We start from the raw sequence: 27,972 nt of genomic DNA, 5'->3' as shown, positions 1-27,972 counted from the left end.
ATACAAAGCACCAGTCTCAGGAGGCTGATGCCACATTTATTACATCAGATGGTTCAAAACCTTACAAACCTTGGCGGACACTCGATACAGATGATAATAATAATTAACCAGGCTACGACATAACACCAGACCGCGAACCACATAGGGTCTATTACGGGCTCAGAGTACTGCGACAGCGGAGGCATCTCAACAGGGCCGGTTCCACAGGTAAGGTTGGGTGTAGAACGATAACCCTACTCGGCGTCGTCTGGTACGAAGTCCGGGTCTTCTTCTGTAAAAAGTAAGAGTGGGGTGAGTACAAACGTACTCAGCAAGTCCAACCACACCCACGGAGGGGGTTATAACAGAATAATATGCATAGGTAAATCAAGGATAAGGTTACAGTTTAATTTGCCGAAAAGCGATACTTTATGCAGGGGTTTATTTTATAGAAAACCATTTAGAAATCAGTTTTTGGCATTAACACAGAGTTCAGGTTTTAAAACTGCTACCGGACTCCCCGTCCGACGTAGCACACGGCACAACTGCCGGGACCAATTCCAAAACAACTCACACCAGCCCATCCCAGAGAAACACTAGTTATGTGACCACACCGTAACTCGCCCAATACCGTGGGCACGGACTATTCGAATAGATTCTTAACTCTGCAGAGGTGTGCAACTCTACCCACAAGTAGGATACCACAACTCGAACACCGTCGTGTCGGTGTAGATCCCAACATAGCCATTACCCACCATAGCTAAGCCTGACTAGCCATCACGGGACGCACCAAGGGGTCATTGACCGTTCACTTAGGTATAACCGGGCATAAGTCACTCGGGGCTTATCCCTTTTCCTTAGTCACCCGTTGCTCTCAGCTCTCCTGATGGCTACCACACCAACTAGTGGGATTTATGCTACGCCGTTGCCCATTCAACGGTCGAGTGGTTTGCACGATAATGGAGTTAGGTGAGATGACACACCAACTCGGTCCTTAGACACGACAAGATGGATATCTCCCTCCTTGCTCTGCCACACAGGCACAAGCACACCAATCGGCAAATCACACAGAAATGCCGTCCATCTCGTCCATACTCATCTTTCGAAATCCACATTTTATCCCTTCCCACACGCACACATTTTCTTTATCAAATAAATCATATTATGAGTAAAGTCCTGAGCGTTCTAATATCGATTAACGTCCAAGCAAAATCAGACATTAATCTAGGTGGTCAAGGAATGGTCATCACAAGTCAAGGGGTGGCTATCCAACCGTGTTTTCATGCAAGCAAAACATATGCAATTTATAAAACAGGCCATTGGGTGGTGTTTATAAAAACTAGGACAGAAACATGCATCAAAGGATGGGATTGAACTTGCCGTCTTCAAAGCCCTCGGGGAAGTCCTGTCCTTCGGGCTCGGGGTCGCGGAACGGGTCCTCGTTCTCCTGCTCACAGAACTGCTCGACAACGGGCTCCCCTTCGGTCACTCCGTGGTCTACAGCGCACACAAACAAACACACAATCAAAACAAAGATTTGTCGTCGAGCTCGAAACGGGAACACATGGAATATAGAGCATAGAGTATTATTTTTGGATGGTTTCTGAATGGTATGGCCAAAGCTGAGTTAGGAGAGGCGGGGTAAAATTTTAGGTTAAGCCGGGGTCGTTAGGCACATAAAAGGATAGGTCAGGGAAGCGTTTAGGCCCTAAACAGGGGTCTAGGGACCTAGTTGTAATTAGGATTAAGTAAGCAGGGGCTTTGTTTAAATTTTAAAAGTTTCTTGGGTTAATCTAAAAGAGTCAGGGTTTTATTTGTAATTATGTTTATATAGTGGGGTTTATTTTGGGAATATAATAAAAGAAGGGGTTTTAAATGAAAAAGGGCCTAAAGCGGTGGGGTTTCTTTAATGAATAGAGGAAAGTGGAGGGGGTTCTTGGCAAAAATGCCAGTCCTCTTCCTCCCCCGCGCTGGGAAACAGGGGAGGGAGGCCGGCGCTCGTCGGAGCTCACGGGCCCGCGGCCTGGGGGCACGGCGGCAGCCCGGAGTAGGGGGAAAAGGGCCAGGGAGGCGTGCGGGGTTGATTCCCGGCCGCGGCTCAGCCCGTGGCGGCCTGGGGTGGCTCGGCCACGGCGGCCGGCGGCGGCGGGTGGTGGCGGCCCTGGATCGGTAATCCAGAGGGGCGGCGGCGGTCAAGAGGAGGGGGAGGAGCACCATTGGGCCTCAGAGGTGCCCAAACCTACCTCGATTCGGGTCGAGGGGCAGTGGGGAGGGGGCTCCGCGGTGGCCGGCGGTGGCAAGGCAAGCGGCGGCGCTGCAGGCTGAAGAGAGGAGGCGTGGGACGCTGGGGCTCGGGAAAAACCGTGCGGCGGTGGCGGTGGAGCTCGGGGAGGGCTCTGCGGGGTCTTTTATAGGCGGCCAAGTCGGTGGCGGTGGGAGCGGGGCCGGCGAGCGGGATGGGACGCGACGGCGGGTCGCCGATGGCCCTGTGCGGGGGTCGTCGATGGGCGGACCGCGTGGCGGTGCCTTGGGCAAGCGGTGACCGCGCGCAGGCGGCGCTGTGCCGCAGTCGCCGGCGCTGTGCGCTCGGCTCGACACGGCACCGTGTCGCCTTGGCGCGGCTCAGCTCAGGCGGGCGCGCGCGTGTGCGGTGGTGGCGCGGGCGGCAGGTGGGGCACGGCCAGGGGGCGCGCGGGGAGGAGGACCGGCCGGGCCGGGCGTGCTGCGCGACCGGAGCTGGGCCCAAGGGCGGCGTGCCCGGGTGGAGAGCGCGGCCGGGTGAGCAGGGGGCGAGGGGAGGGCGCGGGCCAGGCGCGCGGCAGAGGAGAAGGAAAGAAAGAGAGGAGAGGGAAAAGAAAAGGAAAGAAAGGAGAAAAGAAAATGGAAAAAAAAAGAAAAGAAAAGGAAAAAGGAAGGGGAAAGAAAAGGGAAAAAGGAGAGAGGGAGAGAGGGATCCGCGCCGGGATCACGGCGCCGATCGCGGAGCCTGTCGGCCACGCTTGGCGTCCGGGCGCGCGAGAACGCGACGCACGGGTCGAGGAGAAATAGGGTGCTGGATACGGGTGTCGGGTCCTTGGGGAATCGGGAGATCTGGCAGAACTGGGGTTAGGGTTTCAAGGAGGGATCTCGAGCTTAACGACGAAGCAAAATTTTAGCGCACGATTTATTTAGGTAATTTTCGGGATGTTACAAACCTACCCCACTTAAAATGAATCTCGTCCTCGAGATTCGACTGGTTCCTAAACAGGTGGGGAAATTCCTTCTTCAGGGCATCTTCGCGTTCCCACGTAGCTTCTTTTACTCCGTGTCTGCTCCACTGAACTCTGCAAATTCGTACTTCGGAGTTTCTGGTTCTCCTGGTGATGGTGTCTAGAATCTTGACCGGTACTTCCTGATATCGCAGGTCTGGCTGTAGATCTATCATTTCTGCTGGCACATGCTCTACCTCGGGTACTCTCAGACATCTTCTTAGCTGCGAGACGTGAAATACCGGATGTATATCTGACATTTCTTCTGGTAATTCCAATCGGTATGCTACTGCTCCAACTTTCTTCGAAACTCGGTATGGTCCAATGTACCTAGGGGCCAATTTTCCTTGTACCTGGAATCTCCGAGTTCCTCGAATGGGTGATACCTTGAGATACACGAAATCTCCTGGGTTGAAACTTATTTCCCGTCTTTTCTTGTCCGCATAGCTCTTTTGTCGGGACTGGGCTGCTTTTAGCTTTTCTCGAATCTCGGCGACTCTTTCTTCGGCTTCTTTTATGAGTGCGGGGCCGACTAGGGCACGTTCTCCAACTTCTGACCACATCAGAGGGGTTCTGCATTTTCTTCCATAGAGAGCTTCAAACGGTGACATGCCCAAGCTTGCTTGGTACCCGTTGTTGTATGAGAACTCGGCGTAGGGTAGACTCTGCTCCCAATCCTTGCCATAAGTGAGGACACACGCTCTCAGCATATCTTCCATAATCTGATTCACCCTTTCCGTCTGACCATCCGTCTGCGGATGATAAGCGGAACTAAAGTCTAGCTTGGTGCCCATGGCTTTATGCAAACTCTTCCAAAATCTCGAGGTGAACTGGGTCCCTCTATCTGAAACGATTCGGCTGGGCACACCATGCAATTTCACTATGTTCTCTATGTAGAGCTTAGCTAGCTTCTCCCCGTCATAGTTGGTCCGTACGGGTATGAAGTGAGCTGATTTAGTAAGGCGATCCACTATTACCCATATGGAGTCATGTCCTCTCTGGGTTCTGGGCAAGCCCACCACAAAGTCCATTCCTACTTCATCCCATTTCCACACCGGAATGGGTAGGGGTTGCAGTAATCCTGCTGGCTTCTGGTGTTCAGCTTTGATTCTCTGGCAAGTATCACAACGGGCGACAAATCGTGCAATATCTGCCTTCATCCCATTCCACCAATACTTCTGTTTTATGTCCATATACATTTTGGTGGATCCTGGGTGAATTGAGTAGGCCGAGTTATGGGCTTCATCCATGATCAACTGCCTGAAATCTCCTTTCTGGGGCACACAAATTCTGTCTTTATACCACAACGTTCCCTTATTATCAACTCGAAAATCTGGGGCCTTATTTTCTCCGGTTTGCCTCCGGATTTCCATCAGTCCCTTGTCCGACTTTTGGGCTTTCCTGATTCTTTCTTCCAGAGTGGATTGAACGTTCAGCACTTGGCTGGAACCTCGAGGGACAATGTGCACATTTAATCGTGCCATTTCTTCTTGTAAATGGTCATTCTTAGGCCCATAAGACTTCCGACTTAGAGCATCGGCTACTACATTTGCTTTCCCTGGGTGATAATGAATTTCCAAATTATAATCTTTGACTAATTCTAGCCATCTTCTTTGCCTCAAGTTCAAGTCCGGCTGGGTGAAGATATACTTCAGACTTTTATGATCGGTAAAGATTTCGCACTTATTTCCAATCAAATAATGCCTCCAGATCTTAAGTGCGTGCACTACGGCTGCAAATTCTAGGTCATGGGTTGGGTAATTTCGCTCATGAGTCCTGAGCTGACGGGAAGCATATGCAACGACTTTCCCATCTTGCATCAGTACACAACCCAATCCTTGTCGGGACGCATCACAATAGATGACGAAATCCCGATGAATATCCGGCAGGGTTAGCACTGGGGCTGTCGTCAATCTTCGCTTCAACTCCTGGAAGCTCCTTTCGCACGACTCCGTCCAGGTGAACTTCTTTTCTTTCTTGAGCAGCTCTGTCATGGGCCGGGCTATCTTAGAGAATCCCTCAATAAATCTCCGATAGTACCCAGCTAATCCGAGGAAACTCCTGATCTCACTCACATTGGTCGGCGGCTGCCAGTTGGATACTGCTTCGACCTTCTCGGGGTCTACTGCCACTCCTTCTGCGGTCAAAATATGACCAAGGAAGGCTACTTTCTCCAGCCAAAATTCACACTTGCTGAATTTGGCGTATAGCCTATGCACTCTCAGTTTTTCCAAAACTACCCTCAGGTGCTGCTCGTGCTCCTGAATGCTCTTCGAGTAAATAAGTATGTCGTCAATGAAGACTACGACAAACTTATCTAGCTCGTCCATAAAAACTTTATTCATGAGGTTCATGAAATAGGCCGGTGCATTTGTCAGTCCGAAAGACATCACTGTGAACTCAAACTGTCCGTATCGGGTGACAAAGGCTGTCTTCGGGATGTCGCTTTCCCTAATCTTGAGCTGAAAATATCCGGACCTTAGGTCAATCTTGGAAAAGTACTTGGCTCCTTTTAACTGATCAAAGAGATCATCGATCCTGGGAAGGGGGTACTTATTTTTGATAGTGACTTCGTTTAGTGCCCGGTAGTCTACACACAACCTCATACTTCCGTCCTTCTTCTTGACGAATAGAACCGGGGCTCCCCAAGGTGACGAACTTGGCCTGATAAAGCCAATCCGTTGTAGATCCTCTAGTTGTTTCTTTAATTCTGCCAACTCGGAGGCTGCCATCCTATATGGTCTCTTGGCTATGGGGGCGGTTCCAGGAACAAGATCAATGATAAATTCTATGTCCCTATCTGGTGGCATACCGGGAAGTTCTTCGGGAAAGACATCGGGGTATTCATTCACTACTGGGACTTCCTCCAAGGACTTGGCTTCCATGCTAAACACCATCGGGTTTGCTCCACTTTCCCGGGTATGACAGGTCACTCGGACTCCCTCTGAGTTTGTTAGATGTACTACCTTATCCGTGCAACCTATGAGGCCATTGTGTTTGCTCAGCCAATCCATTCCAAGGATCACATCTATCCCTTCTGACTTAAGTACTACTAGGTCTGCTAGAAACTCTACCCCACTTAAATTGATCCTTACCCGTAGACAACCCAGTTGACACCTGATGTCTCCTCCGGGCGTCCGGGTTATTAGGGGTGTTTTTAGTAGTACTGTAGGTATTTTATGTTTCTCCACAAAACTCGAGGATATGAATGAGTGTGATGCTCCAGAATCAAACAGTACTGTTGCAAGAGTTGAGCTGACTAGGTACTCACCGAGTACTACGCCCTGGGCTCCTTGAGCTTCCTGTGCGTCGATGTGGTTGACACGGGCTCGTCCAAAAGACTGCTGGGATTGCCTCTGCTGGTTGTTGTTGTTGTTGCTGTTGCCACGGAGGGGCACTCGGTTGGCACCGGTCAGAACTGGCTTGGGTCCGTTCACTGTGTTGGAGAAAGCCGAAGTAGCAGGCTTGTTCTTGGCATAGGGGCAGTCGGCGATGAAGTGACCCGTCTCACGGCAGTTGAAGCAGGCTCTCACGTTGCTGTTGTTGTTGGTGACCTGGCTCGCATTATTCTGTGAGGCCCTCATGGTGTTCTGGCTTCTGGGCTGTGTGTTAGGGGCCCGTGGTCCTGTCACTTGAGACTGAGTTTTGTACTGCATTGGGGCTTGGGACCTTGGTGCGTTGTAGCTGAGACTTCTGGTCTTCTGAAAACGATCCTGCTGGCGAGACTTACTCTCCAGAAACTTGCGTTTGTTCTCTTTCCTTTCATCAATCTTAGCCTTCTCGGTGAGGATTGCCTTGTTCATCAAGGTGTTAAAATCAGGATAGATCTGAGGGGTGAGCAGGGTCCTGAGTTCTGGGTTTAGTCCCTTCTTGAACATGTCCTGCTTCTTCTCGTCGTCGTTCACTTCATCTGGCGCATATCGAGACAGCTCCATAAACTGGTGAGTATATTCTTCCACCGACATACTCCCCTGCTGAAGTGCGCGGAACTCATCTGCCTTGCGCTTCATGGTGGCCGAGGGGATGTGATAACGGCGGAATTCCCTCACGAATTCATTCCAGGTGATGGTGGAGGCATCTCTGGCGGCAGCGCAGTAATTCTCCCACCAGGCTAAGGCAGTCCCGGTGAGTTGATGTGCAGCCAGAAGAACTTTATCTCGATCCTGGCACCCAAATGGCTCGAGCTTCCTCTGGATCACGCGGAGCCAGTCATCTGCATCCAAGGGGTTGCTGGATCCGGCAAAAGTGGGTGGCTTGGCCCTCAGAAAAGCTGTCAGCTTGTCATTAAAGGTCTGCTCTCGTGGCTGCCTGTTCACTAGAGCATTGGCCAGTGTCTCCAGTATGAGAGTCTGGTTATGGATTACTTGTGCCAGGTCCACGAAAGGTGGTGGTGGTGGTGGCAGCTGTGCACCATGATTTTCTCCTCTGCCCTGACTCACTTCTTGTTCTTCCTGAGGATGGTTTTGCCCGTCAGGGTGTACTCCTGCATCAGCGGCTGCAGGGTCCCTGACTCGGGAGGCCCTTGTGATGCTCCGGGAAACCATCTGCAGAACGAGTGGATTGGGACTAAGATTAGGTGATGTTTAAGTCGATTAAGTCGTATTTTTTTTTTGAAAAGGCAGTATCTATTTACTGCCGGCAAGCACACAATCAACAAGCAATCATCACAAACAACAAGCACAAGCAGCTTTATTACAGCAAGGGTGGTACAGCCAGGGGCAAGGTCAAACGCGTACTACACGACCGGGTACACAACTACAAAAGAAAAGGGGCACTGATCTTCTTCGGACCACACGGCTTCATCCCTTGACGATCGCTAACACTTTAGGCTGACTCATCGGCTTGAGTGGGTTCCTCCCTCGGAAAGGTACCCACGACCTCCGGGGAAAAGAGTGGTCCCGGTACGCCATCCTCTAGACCTCCGTTTTCCCGGGGTTGCGTTGCGGCTTCTCTTGCGGCGGCGGCCGTAGACCTTCCAGGATTCTCGGGTGGGGCTAGTGGGTTTCCAACGAGTGGTCCCCATCCAAAGACGGGCGTCCCGAGCAGAACATGGTCTTCTCCTATTGCCGGGACTGGGGTTCCACTACTAGCCCATTCTTGCATACGCCGGTCTCGGGCTTGCCTGAGGCTCTCCTGAGCAACTGCTTCACTGCTGACCGCTGCTGCGGCTCTTGCCTCAGCTTGGACTGCTCGGATCTGTTGCAGTCTTAGTGCGAGCTCTGCTTGCTCGGCTCGATGGGTCTGTTCCCTCAGCAAGTTGGCTTGCTCGTCAAAGAGCTGATCCAAGGAGGCTAGGTAGGTAGCTACTTGATATAGGAGGACTTCTTCATGGCGGCGTTGTTCCAGGCTCCTCATTCGAGCTTCCCAAACTGGAGTCCTGATGGCTGGTGGGAAGAACCTCATTGGTGTGGGGGTGAGGTGTCCTTCGAAAATCCGGCACAGATAACGAAGTGCTTTCCTGACGGCTAGGGGATAGGTGTCCTGGTGCCTAAACCCTGTAGCAGTCACCCGCCATGACAGGATGTCGGGGTAACGGTCGCTTCTGGCGACGACTAGGATCACCCTGCAGCGGAGAGTGCCATGATGCTCGTACTCTCTGCTGTAGTACCTTGGGCGTTCTGCGACGCCAAGGCTCTCCAGGGCGTTGATCAAGAGGCTGGGGAAGCCAGGTGCAGCTTGGCAGTCGCCCTGGGTCCATCCTTCCTCAGCCATCTGAAAACAAAGATATGGTGAAAAACTTGCACAATTATTTGAGGTACACAAAGGGGTAGATGATTTTTATTTATGGCGTCATGGGGGTACAACTCCATGGGTACATGATTATTATTAGAGCAAAGGTTTTAGCTTGGAGACAACTCCTATCATGGAGACTCTTCCTCGATCCTAAGAGGGCGTTTCTTCAGTGGGAGATACTGATCCATCATGTCATCCTCGGTCTGAGTTCCTTTATCCCAGTGGGTCTCTTCAGGTTCTTCTTCTTCTTCAGTTTGAGTTCCAACATCCCAATGGGTTTCCATGGGCTCTTCTTCTTCGTCTTCCTCTATCCATCCTCCTATTCCCCAGCGAGCCTCGTACCTCCGCATCCGAGCTTGGAGAGCGGCTAGCGAGTCCTCGGCGCGTGTGGCTCTTGCTCGCTGTTCTTCCAGTTCTTCCTCTTTTTCATCCATTTGGACTTGGAGGGCGGCTAGGGAATACTCGGCATGGAAAGTCCTCGACCGTTGTTCCTCCATCTCCTGGGTTGCCTTTTCTGCTCTGTGGACCTGCTGTTTCAGTTGTGCTGCTCGCTCGCGATAGAGCTCATCCAGGCCGGTGAGATAGATGGATAGGTGAGAGACCGTGTCTTCTAGGTCTTCTTCTTCTCTTCCAAGTCCTCTCATCCTGGCAATCCATGTGCGTCCTCTTCCTTCAGTCGGCGGGAAAAATCCCATAGGAGTCCGCTGGAGGTTATGCCTGTAGATCACACGCAGACGTCGTAGGGCTTTGCGGGCGGCTTTCCGATAGGTATCCGGGAAACGGAATCCAGTGGTGGAGATGAACCAAGGGTCCACATCAGGGTAGTGGGTGCTTCTTGCTATGAAGATCATCAGGTCACACCGAAGAGTGCCCTTGGAGTCATACTCCCGGTAAAGAAACTCTGGCGGATCCTCAACTCCAATGCGTTCCAGGCTGAGTATCAACAACTTAGGAAGGCCGGGCTCTGCGAAACAGATTCCGCCGATCCATCCATTGTCAGCCATCTGGAACAGGGCAAGAACCCAAGGTAAGTATTTGTGTGAGAAAAGGATTAAGGATAGAAGAGTCCTAAGGCGAAGGGTCCTGAAAACGGGTTTCGCTCCTAGGGTCACGTCCTACGGCCAACCTACGGCTCTGATACCACCTGAAGCGTCCCCTCATAAGAGAAGACTTAAATGTGATACAAAGCACCAGTCTCAGGAGGCTGATGCCACATTTATTACATCAGATGGTTCAAAACCTTACAAACCTTGGCGGACACTCGATACAGATGATAATAATAATTAACCAGGCTACGACATAACACCAGACCGCGAACCACATAGGGTCTATTACGGGCTCAGAGTACTGCGACAGCGGAGGCATCTCAACAGGGCCGGTTCCACAGGTAAGGTTGGGTGTAGAACGATAACCCTACTCGGCGTCGTCTGGTACGAAGTCCGGGTCTTCTTCTGTAAAAAGTAAGAGTGGGGTGAGTACAAACGTACTCAGCAAGTCCAACCACACCCACGGAGGGGGTTATAACAGAATAATATGCATAGGTAAATCAAGGATAAGGTTACAGTTTAATTTGCCGAAAAGCGATACTTTATGCAGGGGTTTATTTTATAGAAAACCATTTAGAAATCAGTTTTTGGCATTAACACAGAGTTCAGGTTTTAAAACTGCTACCGGACTCCCCGTCCGACGTAGCACACGGCACAACTGCCGGGACCAATTCCAAAACAACTCACACCAGCCCATCCCAGAGAAACACTAGTTATGTGACCACACCGTAACTCGCCCAATACCGTGGGCACGGACTATTCGAATAGATTCTTAACTCTGCAGAGGTGTGCAACTCTACCCACAAGTAGGATACCACAACTCGAACACCGTCGTGTCGGTGTAGATCCCAACATAGCCATTACCCACCATAGCTAAGCCTGACTAGCCATCACGGGACGCACCAAGGGGTCATTGACCGTTCACTTAGGTATAACCGGGCATAAGTCACTCGGGGCTTATCCCTTTTCCTTAGTCACCCGTTGCTCTCAGCTCTCCTGATGGCTACCACACCAACTAGTGGGATTTATGCTACGCCGTTGCCCATTCAACGGTCGAGTGGTTTGCACGATAATGGAGTTAGGTGAGATGACACACCAACTCGGTCCTTAGACACGACAAGATGGATATCTCCCTCCTTGCTCTGCCACACAGGCACAAGCACACCAATCGGCAAATCACACAGAAATGCCGTCCATCTCGTCCATACTCATCTTTCGAAATCCACATTTTATCCCTTCCCACACGCACACATTTTCTTTATCAAATAAATCATATTATGAGTAAAGTCCTGAGCGTTCTAATATCGATTAACGTCCAAGCAAAATCAGACATTAATCTAGGTGGTCAAGGAATGGTCATCACAAGTCAAGGGGTGGCTATCCAACCGTGTTTTCATGCAAGCAAAACATATGCAATTTATAAAACAGGCCATTGGGTGGTGTTTATAAAAACTAGGACAGAAACATGCATCAAAGGATGGGATTGAACTTGCCGTCTTCAAAGCCCTCGGGGAAGTCCTGTCCTTCGGGCTCGGGGTCGCGGAACGGGTCCTCGTTCTCCTGCTCACAGAACTGCTCGACAACGGGCTCCCCTTCGGTCACTCCGTGGTCTACAGCGCACACAAACAAACACACAATCAAAACAAAGATTTGTCGTCGAGCTCGAAACGGGAACACATGGAATATAGAGCATAGAGTATTATTTTTGGATGGTTTCTGAATGGTATGGCCAAAGCTGAGTTAGGAGAGGCGGGGTAAAATTTTAGGTTAAGCCGGGGTCGTTAGGCACATAAAAGGATAGGTCAGGGAAGCGTTTAGGCCCTAAACAGGGGTCTAGGGACCTAGTTGTAATTAGGATTAAGTAAGCAGGGGCTTTGTTTAAATTTTAAAAGTTTCTTGGGTTAATCTAAAAGAGTCAGGGTTTTATTTGTAATTATGTTTATATAGTGGGGTTTATTTTGGGAATATAATAAAAGAAGGGGTTTTAAATGAAAAAGGGCCTAAAGCGGTGGGGTTTCTTTAATGAATAGAGGAAAGTGGAGGGGGTTCTTGGCAAAAATGCCAGTCCTCTTCCTCCCCCGCGCTGGGAAACAGGGGAGGGAGGCCGGCGCTCGTCGGAGCTCACGGGCCCGCGGCCTGGGGGCACGGCGGCAGCCCGGAGTAGGGGGAAAAGGGCCAGGGAGGCGTGCGGGGTTGATTCCCGGCCGCGGCTCAGCCCGTGGCGGCCTGGGGTGGCTCGGCCACGGCGGCCGGCGGCGGCGGGTGGTGGCGGCCCTGGATCGGTAATCCAGAGGGGCGGCGGCGGTCAAGAGGAGGGGGAGGAGCACCATTGGGCCTCAGAGGTGCCCAAACCTACCTCGATTCGGGTCGAGGGGCAGTGGGGAGGGGGCTCCGCGGTGGCCGGCGGTGGCAAGGCAAGCGGCGGCGCTGCAGGCTGAAGAGAGGAGGCGTGGGACGCTGGGGCTCGGGAAAAACCGTGCGGCGGTGGCGGTGGAGCTCGGGGAGGGCTCTGCGGGGTCTTTTATAGGCGGCCAAGTCGGTGGCGGTGGGAGCGGGGCCGGCGAGCGGGATGGGACGCGACGGCGGGTCGCCGATGGCCCTGTGCGGGGGTCGTCGATGGGCGGACCGCGTGGCGGTGCCTTGGGCAAGCGGTGACCGCGCGCAGGCGGCGCTGTGCCGCAGTCGCCGGCGCTGTGCGCTCGGCTCGACACGGCACCGTGTCGCCTTGGCGCGGCTCAGCTCAGGCGGGCGCGCGCGTGTGCGGTGGTGGCGCGGGCGGCAGGTGGGGCACGGCCAGGGGGCGCGCGGGGAGGAGGACCGGCCGGGCCGGGCGTGCTGCGCGACCGGAGCTGGGCCCAAGGGCGGCGTGCCCGGGTGGAGAGCGCGGCCGGGTGAGCAGGGGGCGAGGGGAGGGCGCGGGCCAGGCGCGCGGCAGAGGAGAAGGAAAGAAAGAGAGGAGAGGGAAGGAGAGGGAAAAGAAAAGGAAAGAAAGGAGAAAAGAAAATGGAAAAAAAAGAAAAGAAAAGGAAAAAGGAGGGGGAAAGAAAAGGGAAAAAGGAGAGAGGGAGAGAGGGATCCGCGCCGGGATCACGGCGCCGATCGCGGAGCCTGTCGGCCACGCTTGGCGTCCGGGCGCGCGAGAACGCGACGCACGGGTCGAGGAGAAATAGGGTGCTGGATACGGGTGTCGGGTCCTTGGGGAATCGGGAGATCTGGCAGAACTGGGGTTAGGGTTTCAAGGAGGGATCTCGAGCTTAACGACGAAGCAAAATTTTAGCGCACGATTTATTTAGGTAATTTTCGGGATGTTACAAAAATCCATCTCAATCCCTAACTCCATTGATTCAGCCCCCCTAATCCCCAATTCTACCTCCGCCACTGATTAAAGTTGGTTTATTTAGGCCGCGATGATTCGGCAAATATAAACTGCTTTCGAAAAGATATTGCATACATATATGCTATTGGTGACCAGATTCAGCAACAGTGTGGATTTGTTTTGTTTTTTTTTGGCGAGGAACAGTGTGGAAAATTTGCCCCGATCCGTCAGGCCCAGTCGGCTCACTAACCCAATAGATTCTCTACATGGGCTAGATCCCAGAAGGCCCCATCCACACGCACGCACTCGCACACGGCGGCACAAACACAGTTCTGCAAAGGATGCAGAGTTGCAGAATCTCTACCTACGATTCGCGGCCAATTCCGCGAGCAGGGAAGCAGGCCACATTGCCAGCTTCTCGGCCGTCGGATCGGCCGAGCGGACGGCCCAGATCGTGCTTTCCTCGGCCATTTTGCAAAAAAGCCCTCAAATTTAAGAGAAATCAACCCGCGGTCCAAGTTCATCTCTTAAATTTTTTTGCAAAAAAGCCCTCAACTTTTTTCAAAATCAACTCGCGGTCCAACAGTGCTGGTTGAAGGAAATTTACAAATAAAACCTTGAGTTTTAATAAAATCAACCCGCCGTCCTTATCCTCTCTCAGGTTTTTTCCAAAAAAACCCTCAAATTTTAATTGAATCAAACCACAACTTGTTTCATCCATTACTTCCACACGAGCAACATTATACGTACAATTTAAACACCAAAACATGTTGGAATCAAAAGTTGCTCAACATAAAATTTAATCAAGAATTCAAAAACTGCATTGCAATATAGTACCTCCATAATAAAATTCTATAGCTTCTCATGCTACCTCCATAATAACATGTCAAATTTAGTACAACCACCGCTCCCTTATAAAAAATGCGCTACTAATTGCAATATAATTTCGCAAATACATTAAGTACATGACTAATTGTGCTCCAACCTCCTTAATAAATTATCTAACCCTTCTTTAACCACAATTATTTCCATAATCCATTCAACATACATATTATATTGTTAAAAAAAATATTGTACTACCGTTTTTGACGGTTCCTCATGCAATCTCCATAATAACATGATATATTTTAATATATCTACAACTTTCTTAAAAACATCACATCTATTAATTATCACATGATTTCACAAACTACATTAAGTATCCGACTAATTGTGCTCCGCGCCACCACCCTCCGTAATAAATTATTTTTCTCTTTCTTTCACCATAATAAATACAGCAACAAATGTCATACCTCCATTTCGATACCCAAAATATTATATTACTTAAATATTAACGTCACGACAATTGAATCGTGTGATTACTTAAATATCAACTACCATACTACAACGAGGGATACAGGTCCATGCGGCAAGGCCGTGTCATTACTAATACAATAGCAATACTATACGTACAATTCGATTACCATTCTTCTATGGCTTCTCATGCTACCTCCACAATAACGCATCATATTTAAATGTAACCACTACTTCCTTAAAAAATGACACCTCTAATCATCGCAACATGTTTTCGCAAATACATTAAGTATCGGACTAATTGTGCTCCGTCCTCCCTAATAAACTATCTTATCCCTTCTTTCACCAAAAAAAAATATTTCGATACCCAAAATAATATTCAAAGTTTCATACAATACAAATAAAAATTAAAAATCAGGTCATTCCCAAATAGTTCCCAATAATTACATAGTCTTTTAAATTTGCAAAACATAGCTTGCACTAATACTATCACACGGCATCCACTGGACAACTCAAACTGGCGCACCAACGATGCGCCCCAGTTTCTAGTTCAATCGATCTTCCCTCGGATCCTGAGTGAGAATTAACATATGCGTGGAGATGCAGAGAGTTTCAGTAGTTACGTGTAGATGTAGCCTGTATGCATTTAATACACCCAATAATAGTGTCCAGACCGCCTGATGATCGAGCTGGAGGCTTAGAGTTAGAGCAAAGCACACAATCCTGTAGGCTGTAGCTTCAGTGATCCATCCACACACCTTGACACCTGTAGCTAGTAGTTCTCCACACACAACTAGCGCACGACTTGAGATCGATGCGTTATTCTCTCTCTCTCTCTCTCTCTCTCTCTCTCTCTCTCTCTCTAGATAGCACTAGCAGCAGCTAACTGACACAAGATAGATGATGATCACCGGCCATGCGTGCAGCACCTAGAGGAAGCCTTTGCTGGCGGCGGCGGTGTCGACCTTGATGTGGTACCCGAGGTGCAGGGCAGTCTGCAGGTGGTGCTCCTGCTGATGCTGCGACGACGACGACGACGCAGTAGACGCGGCGGCCAGCATGCTCGCCTGCGCCTGCAGGTAGTAGCCGCGCGGGTCCAACGACGGCGGCAGCGCTTGCAGCTCCGTCGTCACCTCCGCTCCATCCGGCGGCGGCGCCACCGCCATCTGGTCTTCTGCCGCCTCCTGCTGGGCTCGCTCGGCCTCTGCAACCTGTTGCAAGTTGCAGCATTGTTATTACTAACCATTCAAATACCTGTTCGTTCGAGATCAGGATATACTGCTGCCACTGAGTTCTCTTCCTGAATGTGACTGTTGCAGTGATCAGTAAATCAATACCTTGGCCCTCAGGAACATGTTCTCACTCTGCAGCTCTGCTTCCTGTACATGTAGATAAGATAAGAGCAGTTTAAAGATGACCAAAATGCTCGTGGAATTTCCACGTTCGTGTTTCGTAAATAATACAGGACGAATATCGATAGCAATAACATAAAATTAAATTCTGACTTCAATTCATTCTTGTGACGACAGCGCCGGGTGTCTGAAGAATGAACTTACCCTTTTCTGCATATATTCGATTTCTGCCAGCAGCATCTCATGCTGGAAAAAAAATCCCCACTGTTACTCCTACGACCGCGTTAAAATCTTCAATAATGGAACAAAATTATCTGCTGGCGGGATTGTTGATCATATCCATGTTTACCTTCTTGGACCGGATTCGACCAATGCCTCTTTCGAGCCTGCTTTCAATGCTCTTGAGCTCCTTTGCAGTCATATTGCCAATTGATTCACCCATCAGGTGCCTGACAACAAGTAGAATTGACCAAAGGAATTGAATAATAAATACGTTAGTATCTATGGACACGAAAGAAGTGAGAACAGTTAACTGAAACTAGTACTTCGGTGGCTTACTTGTTTGAATTCTGCAAGGTTTGTATCTGCTGATGCAGTTTTGCCGCTTCTTGCTGAAAGTATAGCTGTGAAAATTCCAGTGAACAGAAAATAAAATGAATCATTCAAAATTTCACAAAAACAATGTTAATGTTCAAAAAAATCGAGAGAACAATTGAGACAATTCTTACATGAGAGTTGACATCTATCACCGGAGCTGTCCCCGAAGTGCTGGCAGAGGCTTTCTTGTACCTCTCAATTGTCGACCTTACGCTGATACAAATGATATATTTATTGTCAAATAAATTCAAGCTCTGGCTAATCTCCCAGTTTCATCTTTGCGCGCGTATTTCAAAATTGTGTGTGGCCTGGTTTGAATTTAACATGCTAAAACGGAAAAGTTCAAATTTCCAAAACCCACTGAAAATAAATATATTACTACAGCTACTTTACACTGATTGTAAAGTATCAATAGGTACTTTCAGGTATTTTTATCTTGAACTTTTTTCTAGCCGTTGATCTAAAGAAAGTTTTTGTAAAAATTAAATTAAATTTGTATTTGGTCTCACTTTTTGGTACTCGGTCCCATATTTTAGAAGCACCAGGTACTTTATTCTAGGTACTTCCTACCTTCACCACCGTAGAATTTTATCAGATGGACGACTCCTATTTTTACTCCTACCTAGTTTGAGGTACCATTTTTTATTTGATTTATGCGTGTATTTGTTAACAAAAACAATAAATAAATTGTATTCCCAACTAATTGCATTTATCCTGATTAATTCTGTTTTTAAAATAAATGATTTAGTCTCATTGAACAGTCCACTGGATATTGTGTCTTGTGAAATGAACTACATAATAAACTTATTAACAAGTTAAGGCAGGGTACTAGTTAGAATATACCAGTAATATGTGTCTTTTCGTTGAAATCCTATAATATCAATAGCAAGGAGAAAATTAAAAGAAGTCCTTGTCCCACCCAATGACCCAAATACTACACCAATATAGCATAAAAGAATGCAGGGGTATAATTTGCAAGTGTGTGTGCATTGTGTGTGTGTGTGTGTGTGTGTGTGTGTGTGTGTGTGTGTGTGTGTGTGTGTGTGTGTGTGTGTGTGTGTGTGTGTGTGTGTTTATATATACTATGTCTTTTCCATCTTGGGACAAAACATTCTTCCGGGTCAGGCTTACAAAATACTATACGTTGCACATAGAAAAGATGTAAATAAAAGTCCAAAAATATACTTTGGTAGATAATTAATGTATATTTTTTTTATTGTGGTCGAGTCCAGAGAGGTTCTCGATCGGTGCAAAAACACACACGCAGTCAAGCGTTCTTTAACTCGTTAGCACCACCAAGGAAGGGGGGCAGGGACAACCTACAGTTCCATCTCCATGATATAGTGCACTCGAGAGAGACGTCTGTGCAGTGTGCACATGAAATGAAAGAACCTTTTCAGGGAGGCCCATATGCATGCATGTGATGATTATTCATGAGTGCATGCATGGCAAGGCATGGTATAGATGGAGTTCCCAAGGACTAAAACTTGCAACGGTGGAGCTTACTACAATATCGCTTTTTTCGTGCATGAATAATGGAAAAGAGGTCGGCCAGTCCCAAACTATCACACAAGCTAGCAGTAGGCTTCTTTAATATCAATTGCACAAACGCAGCAATGCAAGGTACCAAATGCGTATGTATGTATCGCCATACTTATTCTTTCATGCATTATGCTTATCATGACGACAAAATGATGGGCTATCAACTTTAAGTTGTTCTGCATTGACTCATAAATATACAAGTGTGCTAAATAGCCATGCTAATTAACCAGAGAATGGAGTATTTATCGTGAGTCACTTATTATTAGTTTATTGCCGACCGAGTATATATTCAGGTATCGTATCTAAAGTGATTGATCGAAGTTCAAAATGGTGGTTTATATATTATTGCTGATGATCGGCTATTCAGATCATTACTAAAGTATTACTCAAAAATTAGCATAGTGATTTTTATTTATGTTACCAAAAATCCTAGATGGAACTAAATTATAACTAATTAGTGGGGTTCATGAAAATAGTATCGTCGTTTTCTTTCAAAGTAGTCATAACCCGTACCGATAATGCTCATCATACGCGCCTTCCATATGCATGTATAAGTTGATGCAACTTCGTTTCAAAAAAAAAAGGTTGATGCAACTAGGTCCACGCAAATAAGTGAGTAACGTTGTACCAAGGAATGCATGATTTACTTGCATCTTCAAAGCTAGCAGCATATATATATATATATATATATATATATATATATATATATATATATATATATATATATATATATATATATCATCTACATACAGTTTTGTTGAATTAACCAGGAATAATACAGCACAAAATGAATGAGAATTAGCCAATAATAATACATATATACCACTGTAATTTTACTACCTGTTACTGGAATATTCATAAAGGCGGCCTCGGCTAGAGAAGATGACCAAAGCGATCTCAGCGTCGCATAGGATGGAGAGTTCGTACGCCTTCTTCAGCAAGCCGTTCCTGCGCTTGCAGAAAGTCACTTGGCGGCTCGTGGTGTTCTCAATTCTCTTGATCTCAATCTTTCCCCTCCCCATCCTCACGCACACAATCCTACACCAGTTCCTTCTGTAAGAAAATTAAAGGATGGTCATAATAAGAACAATTTGTAGATCATCTACATCAGTAGTACACATTAGAAGGTTTACTTGAAGGGGAAAACGACGTATTGATGGTCGTAATAATGGTCAGTAGTTCATGCGAACTTTTCACTTGATGAAATACGATCAAGCTTGATCTTCAAGTAAACCTTAGAAGTTTCTATATCATGCACATTTCTAATGTGTACTACTGATGTAGATGATCTCATTATGTTGGAAGGATGGTCATAATAATAAGAACAATTTGTAGATCAAGCTTAATATTACATCCTACACCAGTTTACTTAAAGGGGAAAATCTTGGCAGAGAAAAAAGACACAAAGAAACTTCAGCAATTCAAGGTTCGAGGTTCGTAGCTACCTGCTATACTAGTCTTCAGATCAAAGTAAGCATACATATTTCCAAGAAGAAATAAAATAGTGAAGAAGCCTAGATCTGACCGATATAGGTATATAGCTAGCTAACAGAAAGTAACACGAGTGCTATCTCAAGAAGCAGCATCCGGATAAAGAAAGGCTCATGGACATGCAAACAAGCACGAACTAACACATAATTAATCGAGAAGAAAGCAAGAAAAGTTACACTTGAACAAACTAATAAGCATAGGATCGCAAAGAAATGAAAGCACACGTTGCAAGAAACGCTATTAGCCACAAGGGTAACCAGATCTGATCATCTGAGGCAAAAATAGCAAGCGAAATCCAACGAATACACGCAAAAGATCTAGCAACTCATCAGACGCAGCTGTGTGCAAACTCTCGTCGCAGGCTCGCAGTTCTTTACACAGATCCTATTTGCGGCAAAACTGAACCTAACCCCAAGAAATAACAGTAAAAGACATGGAAAATGGCCAGGAAAAGAAACAAGGGCAGATCCATGCATCGATTCACACACCGAGCTAAGAAACGCATCAAGTAGTACTGCGTGTGTTCTTACCGGCGATCGGCCGATCTGATGAAGAGATCGAGATGGGGAGCTGGGGATCAGGGTTTGCTGCGGGACGATGGGACGGGGTGAGGAAAAAGAGATGGCAACTGCATGGAGAAGCCTCGGGCGCAGTGTGGTTTCCTTTTAAAGAACGGGAGTGGTTGTGTGCCGCTGCTGCTCATTCGTGGTAGCTCATGGACTAGATGGCAACGGCTCGGGTAAGATACCGGTAGAGCAAATATCTGTCTGCAATAATACCTGAAACTATAAGGTATATTCGTACTTGGAAAGTTTAGCGAGTAAAATTTTATACCTGTACCCGGGTATATTAATTAATGATAGTATATTAATTAATAAAACGGGTCGGTTTGGGGTACCCATTAGGTATATTAATTAATGATAGTATAAATAACTTATCATTTGGTCGTATAGACTAGCACATTTTGAATTTATCATCCATACAAGTGAACATAAAACATTATTAAAATAGATAACTAAACGGATCATCTTGCACCATTTTTTTTCTAATCTTCAGCATCTATTTTGTAGTTCTATGTAAGTAAATCCGTTCAATTCTAATTAAATATTTCATCTAAAAAATGTAATAATGACCATACACTACAAATAATAAGCAAAAGATCAATATTATTTTAGCATCTATTCAGGTACCTGTTGGGTACCTACGGGTAAAATTTTTTATCTGCGCTCTACCAGCGGGTAACATTCTATACTCATACCTTCACTACTACAAAAACTGATTAACAGCGACCATTTTTTTTTGGAGCTCTGAGGCGAGCACAAAAGACAACATAGGCGGTCATTTCTTATTAACTGAAGCGGTTATAGAAACCACCTCGCAAAATCTATTAACAGAGGTAGTCAGCGTAAAAGTGACTGTCTATGTTAATACTCCTATTTTCAGAGGCGGACACGTTATAACTGTCCACCTCAGTTAATGGACCAGCCCAATCGAAACCCAATTGAGCCCGGTTGTTGAGAGGAGTATATAATAAACCATAACCCTAACAGTTCCATCCTCTCTCCCTCCGCAGTCCCCCCTCTCTCTCCCTCTCCTTTCTTTCTCCCTCCCTCTCTCTCGCGCGCTTCTCTCTCCCTTCTCCCTCTCCCTCTCCTCCGCCGCCGCCCCTCTCTCCCTTCTCCCTCTCCCTCTCCTCCGCCGCCGCCCCTCTCTCCCTTCTCCCTCCCTTCGCGGCGGCCCTCTCTCTCGCTCGGCGGCGGCGGCAGCTTGGATCCGCCGAGCATGGGCCAAATCTGGCGAGCTCCCCGGCAGCGGTGGCTTGGATCTCATGCTCGGGCGGCCGGCGGCGGCGGCGGCACCCGATGGGCTCGGCGGGCCCAATAGTTTTTTTTTGTTTTTTACTCTATTAACAGAGGCGGGCGGAAAACCGCATCTGAAAATGCATCATTAACAGTGACATTTTCTCAGAGGCGGTTGGTTCTGCCCGCCTCTAAAAATAAAAAACAACATCTTCTGAAAAGATTTCTGTAGTAGTGTCGTACCCACGGGTAAAAATTTCATACCCATACCCTCACCCGTCGGGTCGGGTGCCCGTGGGTAAAATTGTCATCCCTCATGGGGTGTGCTTACATATGCATTTTAGCCCCTTCAATCTCCTCTTTATTTTCAGAAAAGCAGCATGACAAAATACCAATTAGTACTCCCTGCCCATGGCGTGCGTACGCGTACACATGCAATTTTGTGGTGAGCAAATTGACCATATATATTCCACAAGCTTTTCCTAAATAAAGCATTGAGTTTAGGGCACATTGTATTATAGTGTGAAGAAACCGTGGGGCGCGCAAAACTGCGATCACTTTATATTCAACCTCTAGGTATTAAACAGTGGCAGAACCCAGCACCAGGGGCTCCTTCCTCTTCCTCCCTCTTCTTTTTCCTCCTTTCCCCTCTCTCCTCCTCCTCCTCCTCCTTCCCCTTTAATTTGCCTCCAATGGAGTTCCTGGGTAAGGGGACTTCAGCCTCCCTGCCCCACGCTGGCTCCGCCCTAGTATTAAACACGTGATGATCCTTTCATCAAGTACTAAACGCACCACTTTTCTGAATTTTCTGTATGTTCGTAGTCAAAAACGTGCAGAAGCCTGCATGCGCACAAAAAGCAGCCCGGGACTGAAGCTTTTCGCATGATAACGATCGAGCAGCTTATTATTAGCCGTGCGTATCCATATACCTGTGATCAGTACAAACAGCTAGCAACTAACACTGCTACTGTCCTGTGGCCAGTACGTGTGCAGCACAAGCAGTACACTCTCTGAACCTCTCCATTGATCTTTTCCTAGAGGACTCCTTAGATTCACACTTGCCATTTCGCCACAAAGCTACAAGCACATCACCCCCGGACTGTTTCGAGCAGCTTGCTCGTGTTGCAAGGCTCGCTGCAACTTTAGAACCTTTGTCTATTTTGAGACGGCACATCAGGCATTCAGGCCGGCCGGGACCAAAGATATACTGTGCATAGCTGCAACCTCCGATCCAGAAATGCAGAGGTGGCACATGCATTCTGCATTCATGTTCAGCCCACCAGTTCCATGACCACCATATGACATGGTAATCAACATGACTACATGAGTCGTTCCAAACACTTGGTTTCGACAGAAGATGCGTGCTCCACCAGCAGTTTCATCATGCAGTTACAAACACTTTTCTTTCTTGCAAGAAAACAAATCATCATGCATGTCTATAACAGCTAACAGTAATTCACAACTTCTCGAGCATGGACAGGTGGTAGGAAATCTGAACCGTAGCTAGGGTCGGATCATATTGGACGAGCCAGATCGCCGCCCTCCGCTACTGCCTTCCATTCAGATGGTTCCACATCAGGACGACACGTCAACACACACACACACACACACACACACACACACACACACACACACACACACACACACACACACACACACACACACACACACACACACACACACACACCATGATTTTACCTCCTGACACAGTTGCCTTGCATTTGACATCCTTACCCAGGCCAGGAGATGGACCACATGAATATAATGGGAGACCAATTGCATCCACCCACTCGCCACCCCTCCCTGATTCTTGCACAAGTTTCATCTGTTGCTCAGCAAAGAGCCCGTTGCTATGAATGGGAACCTAATGTGTTAAGAAATGGACCTTTATTTGTGCTTGGAGATAGAGAAAGACCCCTCCACCTACAGCCCTACCAAATTTATGGGCGCATGTGGGCCATCTGATGCAGTATGCTCTGTCTAAATTAGCAGCCCATCATCATCAGGCAAGTAAAGTTTAGAAGTAGACCTATGTTATCTGTCCACACGCAATTAAGGTGTTAAGGTGCATTAGCAATACTAAAGATTAAGAGATGGGGAATTATCTGCATGACTACAGGTTTCCATGCCCTTCCATCAGGACAGCAGCTGCAGTTATACAAGCCAAGTAAAAAAAAAAAAACAAGTCAAATTTTGTTTACAGAAACACGAATGAACCAGAAGAACTTGCAGGTTGGAAGTGCAACATCTGCACATACTAACTTAAAATTCCTCGCAAAAAAAAAGACTTAAAATGAAATTAATTAGCCATATATGTACTCTATCCGGATGGACATTTTGCTTTCAGATTGTCATTGTCAAGGGATGGGAACAACTCCATGAATGCTTCCTCTCAACAGGTGTGAGACTGCCCAAAATTCCTGAGCATGTTTTGGTTATAGACACTATCTAATCGCAACACTCAAGACGAAATCAGCAGGTCCACGGTTATAGCGTTCTTCTTATGAGCCGAAAGTCGCGGGTTCGAGCTCCGCCGGGACCAGCAGACCATATCAGCTTACGTCATTTCATTTTAACATTTTTTCGTGTGTTTTTTCCGAGCACAACATTAGGTTTTTAATATCTTACTTTGTTTCCCTTTTTGCAGAGCTGATGGTGTATTTGTATTTTTTTTCCTAAGCAGAGTGAGCATTTGGTATTCAATTATCTTATTTTATTTTCTTTTGCGAAACAGTTTTCGGCTAGCACGTCAATGGACATCCAATATTTGTGTTGTCTGAGTACTTGGCTACTATATTACAAAATTATTGTAGTACATTTTATTTTTTTTGCACTTCTTTTTCAACCCAAAAAAATCAAAATTTCGATTTTAACTAACATCTCAGTACAACCGGAGTGTTTCAAATTGGGCAAGAGGAAGCAGGGCCCAGACCCCAGCGACCTGTAACTCTCCCTGCTCCCGATCTCTCCCTGTATCCACGCCAACCGGAAGGCCGAGCCACCAGTCCCCTCGCGGCAATGGACATGTGGGCCCTCAACCTCAAGGCCGGTGGGCCGTGCCTCACGGCGAGGCCCCAGCCGGCGACGCCGTCTCCTCTTGCCGCGGCCGGCGAGATCGGCTCGCTGGCTGTGGGGCTGACGAGGTGGAGGCGGCAGCCGGCGCGGTGGCCGAGGCTGGTGGTGAGCGCATCGGGGAGGAGGAGCAAGAGCAGCCGAGAGGACGGCGACGAGTCCAAGGACAAGGCTTCCTCTTCTGGTAGGTCCTATTGCCCGTCCTCTGATGCTGTGTCAATCGGCGCGATTGGCGAGGGATCTAGGCGATTTGCACGAGGGAAGTGGTCAAACGTCTGTAGATCGGGTGCGGATTGAAATTATTGACGCAAGGGGATGAATTTGCCGGTTGAATTATGTGATCTTTGCATCGAGGTTGGTATTGGTTACTGTATGATTTCTGATGCAAAGGTGTACCTGGCTATGGAATTCTAGTTGCTATGGTTCAGTATAAGGTAATTTGGTATAGCCGTGGACGGTCTACGTGGTCAATTTGGGAGTCTGGGGCACTTTTGGTGCAATTTCTGATTGAAATTACTTCATTGCCATAACTGCACTGATCTCAAATTCTGGATGTATAAATTATGGAGTTCAGATTGCTGCATTTCAGTTTTCCAGCCTCTGTTTTATTCAGATGTGCATTGCTTAATCGGCATAACAAAACGAGTTTGATCTCTTTTGACTTCTAGTTGTATACAACATTTCAGTTGAAAGTGCATCACCAACGAACTGCAAAATTGGTAACTTTTGGGTCATGCAGTGTTGGAATTTTTCATGTTTCTTTCACTCTATGTCAGATAAATACATTATTGTAGCATTCTAGTTCTTTGTCGATGTGATCATCTCGAAATGTTTGGTACAAAGGCTGTTCATTGCCTGTATTGAGCTGGTGAATTCTGATATCTCATCTCTGCATGCAGGAAAAAGTGATGCATCTACTCCCAGTGGGGATGCTTCCAACCGGACAAGCCAAAATCAGGGTGAACCAAAATCAAATGACATGATGTTTATACCTAGCAACTTGTCATATTGGCGAGATGTGAGAGCGAGCTTTGTTATTCCAAAGTTGGTAAGACAAAACGTTTTGTACTAAGCTTTTCCGACTGTGGCTCCATTATCTTGCTGATGAGGCCAAAATATATAGATTTAGTTGATCTGGTCTTTGCTATTTCATTCATGATAGAATGTGTGCCAAAATATTTTGACAGGCATCAGCTCATTTAGTGAATATATAAGGATGACCTTAGAATCTTAAATGAAATTTCATTAACTCTGACTACCATTTTACCTCACCTACATTCATTTGTGCTATCTAAAAGAAAGCAAACAAAGGATCAATTTCTGAATATTTTACTTGCACTGTACAATCACGTAACACTGTACCTAAATGTTACTGCTTCTGAAATGGACACATGGGACTCTGAAAACTCAACAGCACCATCGCACAAAATGTATTTTATTCCATATTCCTTTTTTCCTTCTTAGTCAATATTATTTTTCTCTGATTTTCCCCCTTTTTCATAGGAAGTTTTCAGTTTTTAGACTTTAGACTGACCTCAGTTGACTATAACATTTTCCTTACTATCACATATGTTCGGGATTTATTATGGTCCTCACTGCAACTATTTCATTTTCCAGTTCCTGTTAAACTTCCTAGCTAGCAATGTTGATAGACAAAAATGGGACTTCTTTTAACCTTAAACAGCATCATACTGCTAGCCAGTTCCCATTACGTAGTGTCACAAGATTTTCAGTGCGGTAATGCTAATATGTCCAAGTGTCTTATTGGTTGTCCCAAATACTTTTCATTTTGTCCTGTATATTCACTTGATGACTGATGTACTTATCAGACCCATTTATTTTTCTCCTCGTTTAGCAAAGCAATAGGCTGTGTCTACCTGAAGCTAACTGTTGTTTTGGTTAAGAAATCTCTTACTGACTTGGTCCTATTTCTTTGTTTAATCTGTTCTTATCCTGTATTCAAACCAGGAACAAGCAGTAGATGCAAATAGTCCACCACAGACAGCTAAGGATGGACAAGTATATCATCTTCCCCGGAAGTGGGCTCATTCTATTCCTATGCCAGAGTCTGGATGCGTGTTGGTCGCCACTGAAGAGCTTGATGGCAATGGTACCTTTGAGAGGACAGTTATCCTTCTCCTAAGTCTGGGTTCAAGAGATGCCTATGATGGCCCGTTTGGTATCATCCTGAACCGTCCACTGTACACAAAGATGAAACATGTGAACCCATCCTTCGGCGAGAAAGCAACCCCTTTTGGCGATTGCTCTCTGCTGTTTGGAGGCCCTGTCGACATGAGCCTGTTCCTGATGAGGACTACCGAGGGAAAACCAATCAAGGGGTTCGAAGAGGTGGTACCAGGCGTCTGCTTTGGTTTCAGGACTGACCTGGAGAAGGCCGGTGCTCTGATGAATAATGGTACGGTGAAGCCTGAAGACCTGAAGTTCTATGTGGGGTACTCTGCATGGGATCATGACCAACTGCTGAGTGAGATTGACGCAGGATACTGGGTTGTCACTTCTTGCAGCTCAGGCCTGATAACGGATGCCTTGACGACGGACCCTTCCTGCTTGTGGACTGAGATTCTTCAGCTGATGGGAGGCCAATACTCGGAGCTGAGCCAAAAGCCAAAGCAAGATGGGGCGTAAACTTTGCTCATTTGCAGCGTAATTTGCCACAACCTTTGTGGTCAATTTGTACATAATCTCAAGCAATCTCAGCTGGCTCGTAGCCAGTGTGATTGCTCTGCTCTACGTAATTGCATTTGTGGACTGTTTTGCTTTGTTCTACTTAGTAAAAGAACGATTAGCAGTGGTACATGAGCATGTGTAGCCGAAATTTCTTCTGTAGCCTGAATATAACTGAAGAAATTTGCCATGGGATGTGTCATATCATATCTAATTGAGCTTTCTTGTGGTCCAGAAACAGACATCTCAAGCATGCTTAGTGGCGAACTGCCGACTGATGCAACTGTGAGATAAAGGTATGATATGATCTGACCGTCCGTGTGCTCTCCAAAAGGGATTTGCCTTTTTTTTTCCTGCCAACCATGAGAGCACTGGGAGCCCAAAGATTTGGCAAAAACGCGTAAGGCCCAGAGTTCGGGACATCCGCGATATCGGCAGGAAGGCATGACGGTGTGCTCTGCTTGCCGGTGTACCCGCGTGCAAGTCCTCGTCTGCCTTTTCCTTCGGCATCGGCAAACACACTTCTCTTCTGCTATCTTATCTATCTCATCTGTTTGACCAAAGCCTTCGTCAACCATGTGGCAAAAAAAAACAAGAAGGTTACCCGGCTAATAACAGGCGTTTATTCGTGGCAAGGACGGAATGATCTACAGCATGGAGGGTTATTTCCTTTTGCAGTAATTGCCAAGTTTTTTTTCTCTTCGATAAGGAAGACTGTCAAGTGGGAGCTCGAGTGGTCAGGCTTAAGCTGTTCAGTTCAACGCAAGCTAGACGACTAGACTTGCACTAGTATGTTCGTGATGACTGTTCCTGCATCTA

At 47.1% G+C, this 27,972-nt stretch overlaps 2 protein-coding genes across 2 annotated transcripts; one reads left to right on the top strand and one right to left on the bottom strand.

Moving 5' to 3' along the window:
• Positions 1-15,501: 15,501 nt before the first annotated feature.
• On the bottom strand, positions 15,502-19,128 carry LOC120674005 (MADS-box transcription factor 21-like). The gene is made up of 7 exons (XM_039955065.1): positions 18,947-19,128; positions 16,696-16,777; positions 16,526-16,590; positions 16,317-16,416; positions 16,172-16,213; positions 15,953-15,994; positions 15,502-15,826 (listed from the first exon to the last, which is right to left on the bottom strand). Exons 1-7 carry the CDS (start codon positions 19,126-19,128, stop codon positions 15,545-15,547), a joined length of 795 nt encoding a protein of 264 aa, XP_039810999.1. The 3' UTR covers positions 15,502-15,544.
• A 5,203-nt stretch (positions 19,129-24,331) lies between these two features.
• LOC120673466 (UPF0301 protein Cpar_0662-like) lies at positions 24,332-27,367 on the top strand. The gene is made up of 3 exons (XM_039954310.1): positions 24,332-24,652; positions 25,368-25,516; positions 26,437-27,367. Exons 1-3 carry the CDS (start codon positions 24,415-24,417, stop codon positions 27,112-27,114), a joined length of 1,065 nt encoding a protein of 354 aa, XP_039810244.1. The 5' UTR covers positions 24,332-24,414; the 3' UTR covers positions 27,115-27,367.
• The last annotated feature ends 605 nt before the right edge of the window (positions 27,368-27,972 follow it).

The sequence above is a fragment of the Panicum virgatum genome, chromosome 5N (genome assembly GCF_016808335.1).
Source record: "Panicum virgatum strain AP13 chromosome 5N, P.virgatum_v5, whole genome shotgun sequence".
In the NCBI taxonomy this organism is placed as follows: Eukaryota; Viridiplantae; Streptophyta; class Magnoliopsida; order Poales; family Poaceae; genus Panicum; species Panicum virgatum.
This window is presented reverse-complemented; position numbering and strand designations above follow the sequence as displayed.